We start from the raw sequence: 7,627 nt of genomic DNA, 5'->3' as shown, positions 1-7,627 counted from the left end.
GTATTATGCAGGCTCTTAATTTCATTGATTCTTGGTGGGCATGCTGGGGGCATCTCACAACTCAGGCAAAACAAATCCCTACCTATTCCTTTTGGGATAACCATTGTGTCGTTTGTGTTCTTTCAGATCTTTCTTGTATATTGCAATTATATATATATATATATATATATATATATATATATATATATATTTACAAATAAATGCAATTCAATTTTCTGTTTATTGTTTCACAGATGTAACAGGGAATGAATCAAGATCCAAGAAACAAAATATAACAAACTCTGATAATGGAAGAGAATTTATGTAAGCAAAGATATTCAGAGTTTGAGCAGGGTTATAAGAACAAATAAAAGATAATAAAAGAATCAGAGATGTCTAGAATAGTGAGTTCTTACCATAAAAGGGCAATGGAGCTAAGAAAAAATAGAGGCTTGAAAAATCACAAGTAAAATGTACGACTACAGAACAGAGTGAACAACTGGGAACTGTTAGCAAGATTGGCACAGCTACTTCTGTGCCTACCACATAGGAGCCACAACCATTAGCTCAATTCCTAGCCCAAGTTTTTCATCACTGGCTTATAAGGAATGAAGCATGTGGGTAGACTAGTGAGTTTCATGTGTTGTGAGCTCATTATCACATTTCATCTGCTATGAAAGTGTCCTGTGCTTGATGAAATATCATTTGAATAACATGGAAATTTAGAAAATGTTTTTTGATTAACAAATCATAGGGTTGACACCAACCACTCACAGGTTTCTCAGTAAAGGACAAAGAACATAAGAACGTACAGTGGCTACTTATGTGAACAAGACTTTATGAACATGGAAGTCATTCAGTACTGCAGTTAAGTCTGATCCCAATTAACCTCATGCTGTACCTCAAGCCAGTGGATGAGAACAATGGAAATGAAAATGTCATGTAGTGAAGAGCAAGGATTAACTCTGCTGTGTCTGTCTGAGTGCACCAAATTTGATGATGCAGGTGTGTGTATGTGCCGGGTGACTGTCATTACATTGGCGATGACCTGCAAATGACTGGGACCTGGAGGAACTGAACTTTGAGATCTATAAAAGTGCAGAATATCTTCAGGGATGGTTTTACTTCCATATCACAGAGTACTTGTAGCAACACATGCAGTATCTTAGTACCTGTTTACGAACTCACAAAGTAAACATATATGTTGCTTCAATTGCTCCTTTCAAATATTATACAATTTATTCTTGAGTTTTACTGTAACATAGAAATATACTAAGAAAAAAGTAATAAATATAAAGGAATAGAAATATGATGTATGTGAAAAGGGTAATGCTAATCTGACAGAAAAACCATGTTTACTTAGTTCCTTGCTGGTATTCCAAAATTGTTTTCAACTCTTCTACACAAAACAAGCATCTATTGCACCCCTGTGTGTGTTCTCCTGATTTGAATTTTCTTCCACAGCAGAAAAAATCCAAATGAGTAACATAACTAACTACAGGAGACAGACAAATGGCTCAGTAGAATAAGCTTTTATAAGAAAACTGTCTAGAAATCCCTGCATTGGAGACAATGTATAGTAAGCACATATGCACATGGGCAACACAATGGATTCAGTATCTTATTTATATCTTATTGTCTTAACATATATATTTGAATATATTTTAAATTAACGAAGTCATAATGAGTTACGAAATAAGAGGCGCCAGAAATAAAAGGGGGGGGAGAAAGAAGAATGGAAATTTTTGAAGCCAATATTCTTACATGAAATACTCAAGAATAAAACAAGTGTAAAAGAAGTAAGAGAGAAATTTTCCTTTTTCTAAAGGCCTTCAGTATCAGTTACGTCGAAGTAAACATTATTCCTTAGGAATGTAAGTTCAAGATTATTATAATCTTTGCTTTGTAAATAAATGTGATTCTCTGTTTTCAGTAGAGATTATTAATCCAGACTAATCAGAAGAATATGTAAACATATAGAGAAAGACAAAGTTATATACATAATTTGTGTATGTGTAATATATATATATGTGTGTGTGTGTGTGTGTGTGTGTGTGTGTGCAAATATTTTTCTGAGGTTGATGGACCGTAACCTTCTACATTCATTGAAGAAAGTCCTCAGCTCATCAATTTAAGAAGTTTTCCTATAACTAAGTAGCTGTCTGCGTACTCTCCTCATTGCTACCTTCATTTCCTGATTTCTGAATGTGTATATCACAGGATTCAGAAAAGGAGTAACAACTGCATCAAAAATTGCCAGAAATTTGTCCAGGTGTATTGAAGGAGAAGGCCAGTTATAGAAGAATATCAAAGGACCAAAGAATAAGACAACCACAGAGATATGAGCTGAAAGTGTGGACAGAGCCTTAGAGGAAGAACTTGATGAGTGTTTTTGTACAGTGATTATGATGACAATATAGGAAATGATCAGTATGATGAAGGAGCCCACAGAGATGAATCCACTGTTGGCTGTGACCATGAATTCCAGTTGGTAAGTGTCTATGCAGGCAAGTTTGATAAATCGAGGAAGGTCACAGTAGAAGCTGTCCAACACATTTGGCCCACAGAAAGGTAAGTCTACTACAAAAGCTAGTTGAACCAGAGAGTGAATAAGGCCAACCACCCAGGCAGCCACTAAAAACAAGATGCACATCCTCGGGCTCATAATGGTCAAGTAATGGAGAGGCTTACATATGGCCACATATCTGTCAAAAGCCATGGCTATGAGCAGCACCATCTCCACACCACCAATGACATGAATGAAGAAGATTTGAGTGACACAGCCTCTAAAGGAGATGACTCTGTGTTTTCTGAATAAGTCATAAATCATCTTGGGGGACACAACAGAAGAAACACCCAAGTCGATGAAGGAGAGGTTAGCCAACAGGAAGTACATGGGAGAGTGTAGGTGAGGGTCAGAAGCCACAGCGAACACGATGAGGGAGTTTCCTGTCATGCTTGCTACATAAAACATGGAGGAGAACACAAAGAGCAATAGTTGAATACTCCAAGAATTGGTGAGTCCCAGAAACACAAACTCTGATACCACGGACTAATTCACTCCTTCCACTGACCTTTTTGTCAGCGCTACCTGAGAGAAGAAACAGGAGAAATGATAAATTATAATTGTATTAAGGTAAAATCCTGCATTTATATATAAACCAGTGCTGGGCATCATTAGTCATCAGGAGATCATGACTTCAAACCATAATAAAATATCACCTCACAGTTTTCAAAGATAACAAAAGAAGGTGCTTGGGAAGTGCTGGGGGAGGAAAGGAAATGGAAATGAGGTAATTGTATTTATATTTCAAAAGCTTTAATTTTTTAAAGAAAACAAATATTGGTTGTTTTTAAAAAATTTGATGTGAATATGAATTAGTCTATTTATTTAGGAAGAAAAATAATTTGTGGAGGTCCTTCAAAAAATTAAAAATATAGACTGCGTTTGTAGCCCAATGAAATAAAATTACAGATGAATAAGGACCTATATTAGCTTCTCAACACCGTAAATGATAAAGAGGTGTAGGCCCAGAATAAAACAGTTGAAGAGCAATGGAGAAGACTAAAAACTGGAAATATTAAGCTAGAGAGATACCTTGACTGGTAAGGGCATTCACTGTGTAATTGTGATAACCTGTGTTCAGATCCCAGCATCCAAACAAGAAGCTAATTGTGACTGTGTGTGTCTGTACCTACAGTATTGTGAAAGCTGGAAATAAATGATCACTTGAGCTTGGGGACTGCCAGACTAGATCCAGGCTCAGCATGAGACACCGTTTCAAAGGAATCAGGTAGAGAATGAGAAAGCAGGACCCAGAACATTGTCTTCTGACCTCCAATGTACACGAGTCTGTATTATTTTATATGCACGTACATGTACACACACACACATCCAGTATACACTGACCATACTCATATATATAAAATCACAATACAATATAATAGTAATAATAATAATAGTAAATTTAATTTTTAAAATAAATATAGATATATTATATGATATAACAATTCTAATGTGAAGAATATACATCCAGAAAATGTAACATTCACAAATTAGAAGCAATATGTGTAAATAAGATGTGATAAATAATAGACGAGTGGATAACACACACATGAAAAGACACTCTAACACACATGGACTATTCTTTGTTCTCCTTCAAACAAAGAAATCCTATTTTTCTTTTACCACAATAAGACTAGAGGCCAATGGGCTAACTGAATTAAAGAAACATGGAGAGTCTAATGCTGAAATGTATCAGACGGCATGGACTCTAGGGACTCTAAACTCATAGAAGCAGAAAATATAACAACAGATCATGAGCAAATGGGATGGGATAGAAAGGGGAAAATGGAGATATTTGTAAAAAGGGAAATGCATAATTAGACAGGATGGGTAGCTTCTGGAGATTCATGGCACAGTGAGGTGACTGTCACTAACAGTAGTACTTACATGAAAATTGGTAAGTGCAGAACTTCGCCATTCATTTTCTAATCAGTATGGGTGGCAACTAAGCTGGTTAGCTCACAACATGCACATGTATTTTAAGGTTTTTATATATTTTTGTATTTTATATATTCACATATATAAAACATCTCGCTATTCAATATAAATATTACAAAATCTATTTGTTAATTGTGCCTTCATAAAACTAGAGGAAGAAAGGTTTCCTATTATGCTCATATAATATGAATTTGTAGTCATGCAGAGAAGCTGCTGCCAGTCATGCGGTCATGTTGAGCTATTTATAAATTCAATATCCCTCTACTTGCAAACTAGAGTGAGTTCACAGCTATTCCACGTGAGGTGGAAGATTAGTAAATACTAAAATCAAAATTCATCCCCAAGGTCTTTACACTTTCATTTGAAGACTAATATGTTATCAGTTCAATTACAGAATAAAAAGCTACTCATCATTTTTAACTATCCATATTGATATCTATAGCAAAGGCTACAGACCTTATTCTGACATATATTCCCTAACTTCTAACTTCACTGCAAAATAGTTAACATCAAGATTATGAAATGTGTCCCTTTGCCATGTCTTGCTTACAAATTAACATTAAAATACTATACTTTAATTGAGCTAACTGGACATGAGACTAACTCACCAAACAGAGTTAGATTGATACATAATTTTATTCTTTGAAACAAGAAAGTTTTCTAGCAATTGACATTGTGACAAGATAAGCATCCAAACTACATTCATGGAGACAATCAGTTTTTGAAGTACTGGGAATAACAGAAGTCACTGCCCTGAAGTAATTCCAAATGAACTGAATCCTTGGCAAGATGACATAATGTAATAGTAACTATATGTTCATATCTCTGTAAAATGGGTTGTCACATTATAATTTAGGGTTTTGTTCTATTTAAAGAATTAACATAGATACTAGTTAAGATAAGGGTTTGGTTCAAAAACCAAGATTAATGCCATACTTTACTGGTAGTTTAATACCATGCTAATTGTATAAAAATCTGTGAATTGGTTTTACTTATCTACTGAACAAATAAAAATATTGATTTATATTTAACTTCCAGCCTAAAATGAATATCCTAACCATATACTTCATAAGTAAGTATACAAATGTGAGTCTTCAATAAATGTTATCATTTTGTTACTATCACTTGTCAATAATAGGACCCAACACGTCAGATAAACCAATTTAAAAAGTGAATGTTCATTAGCAGTAAGCACCAAAAATACAGATTGAAAACATAGTAGCACACTTATTTAACAATACTTTAATGTTCGTGTTTATAGTCTGGCAAATAAATGAATGTATTCTTAGTTCACTTGCTCTCAAAGAACAGTTGGTCTGTATTTACTACTCATCAAAAATATAATTCATTAAACCCTCCTCCATTAGACACCAGCCTATGAGGCTTAGTCTTACATCTTTTTACCTGTCTTCTCGTCCCAAACCTTAAAATCAGAAAAACTGTAAAAATAAAGAAGCAAATATTTGCTAAAAGATGTTCTTTTTTATTCCTTTTACTGAGATACACATATTCTTCACTCCCCTTCCTTCCTCTTCTCTCCCTTTCTATCCTCTCTGTGACTCCCATGCTCCCAATTTACTCAGGAGATCTTGATTTTTTTCTCCTAAGTAAAGCCTCGTAAAGCTCTCGTAGGATTTTCTTTGTTGACTAGCATCTATGACATTGTGAACTGTAGGCTGATTTTTTTCTTTATGTTTGAAAGTCACTATGAGTGAGTGTATTATACTTGTCTTTCTGAGTCTGGGTTACCTAATTCAGTATGGTTTTTCTAGATCCATCCATTTGCCTGAAAATTTCAAAATGTCATTATATTTTACTGTAGAATGCGAAAAGATGTTATTTATCGATTAACAACTCTATATGTAGGTGTATAGTTTATTGAGATAGTGTAGGCAGAGTTCTGAAGCAACAGAGAAAACTGAAGAAAAATGATATTATTAAAACTGAATAGAGAATGCTGGATAAATAAATGATAATAAACAGAAAGTCCAAAACTACAATGATTACACTTGTCTAAATAGCTTTTGCAATGCCTTTGTATTAATGATTTTTTTTCACATTCTACTGAATCTGTTTGGCAAAATTTTTAAACCTTCTCCACTATACTTATAGTTTAGAAACAAAATTATCAGTATAATTTACGTTCTTTAAAATGAAGCAAGAAATAAATATAGCTCCTGGCACCTCAGGAATCACTGTGTTCTGAAATTGCACCTATCATGATGAAAAAAATAAAATTATATGGGATAGTATGATTTCAGCACTGGGTCTTATTTTCTACATGGTAAGCACTATTTCCTATTCAGGAATACATGAGGCACTTTCATCTTGCAAACTTACTAATAAAATTTGCTACTATATTATAAAAAATGGTATGCTTATTTTCCTCTTTTTGGAAAAAACTGAAAGAAAAGGCAACAAATCCTTCCATTTTATTTGTATGTGTTAACAAGCTATTTGTCATTCAGTAGGAGATTATATCATTTTATCATTTCTGAGCATAGAATAACAGATTAATGCAGAAGTTTCACACAAAACATTACAATGTTTTTGGCATTTTCTAGTCCTATTTATATTCCCCTATATATAATGTGATTCTAGCTCAAATGCAGTCAATTGTTTTGCTTTTTCTAACATTTTCTAGACATTTTTCTCTTATTTTTGTGATTATGCTGTAATCTCATTACATCATTTCTCCCTCCACTTTTCTCCCTCCAAATCACTTCATTTACCCCTCCTTGATCTCTTTCCAATCAAATTCAAAGCCTTTTCACACAGTGAATACTGTTACAATCATCCTTCTGTGTTGTTCAATTCCTTTTCTTCCCTGTACTCTACTTTGCCCTAGACTTCCTCAAGTACTTTAGGATGCAACTCAGATCCACAGCAACACTAATCACAAACTAAAATCTGTGAATAATCCACTTATACACTGTTGAGTTTATTTCCATCTCTCCATTTTACCTGAATGATAACAACATCTTGTAGAGCCAGGTTTCCCTGTGTCCTCTCAGATAAAGTGCCACATAGAATCCTCCATTAGGAATATATGAAGCTAATTATATACACCTTTTGAGTCTCTGACCAAGGACAATGGAAAAGCATGACAGCTTTGAAGGAGCTCATGGTTACAGAACTTTTCTC

At 34.2% G+C, this 7,627-nt stretch overlaps 1 protein-coding gene across 1 annotated transcript; it reads right to left on the bottom strand.

Annotated features, from left to right (window-relative positions):
• Positions 1-2,110: 2,110 nt before the first annotated feature.
• On the bottom strand, positions 2,111-5,114 carry LOC142844864 (olfactory receptor 4F3/4F16/4F29-like). The gene is made up of 2 exons (XM_075963659.1): positions 5,097-5,114; positions 2,111-3,031 (listed from the first exon to the last, which is right to left on the bottom strand). Exons 1-2 carry the CDS (start codon positions 5,112-5,114, stop codon positions 2,111-2,113), a joined length of 939 nt encoding a protein of 312 aa, XP_075819774.1.
• Positions 5,115-7,627: the final 2,513 nt, after the last annotated feature.

Source organism: Microtus pennsylvanicus, chromosome 2 (assembly GCF_037038515.1).
Source record: "Microtus pennsylvanicus isolate mMicPen1 chromosome 2, mMicPen1.hap1, whole genome shotgun sequence".
Taxonomy (NCBI): domain Eukaryota; kingdom Metazoa; phylum Chordata; class Mammalia; order Rodentia; family Cricetidae; genus Microtus; species Microtus pennsylvanicus.
Note: the sequence above shows the minus strand (reverse complement) of the source record. Positions and strands in the feature narration are given on the sequence as shown.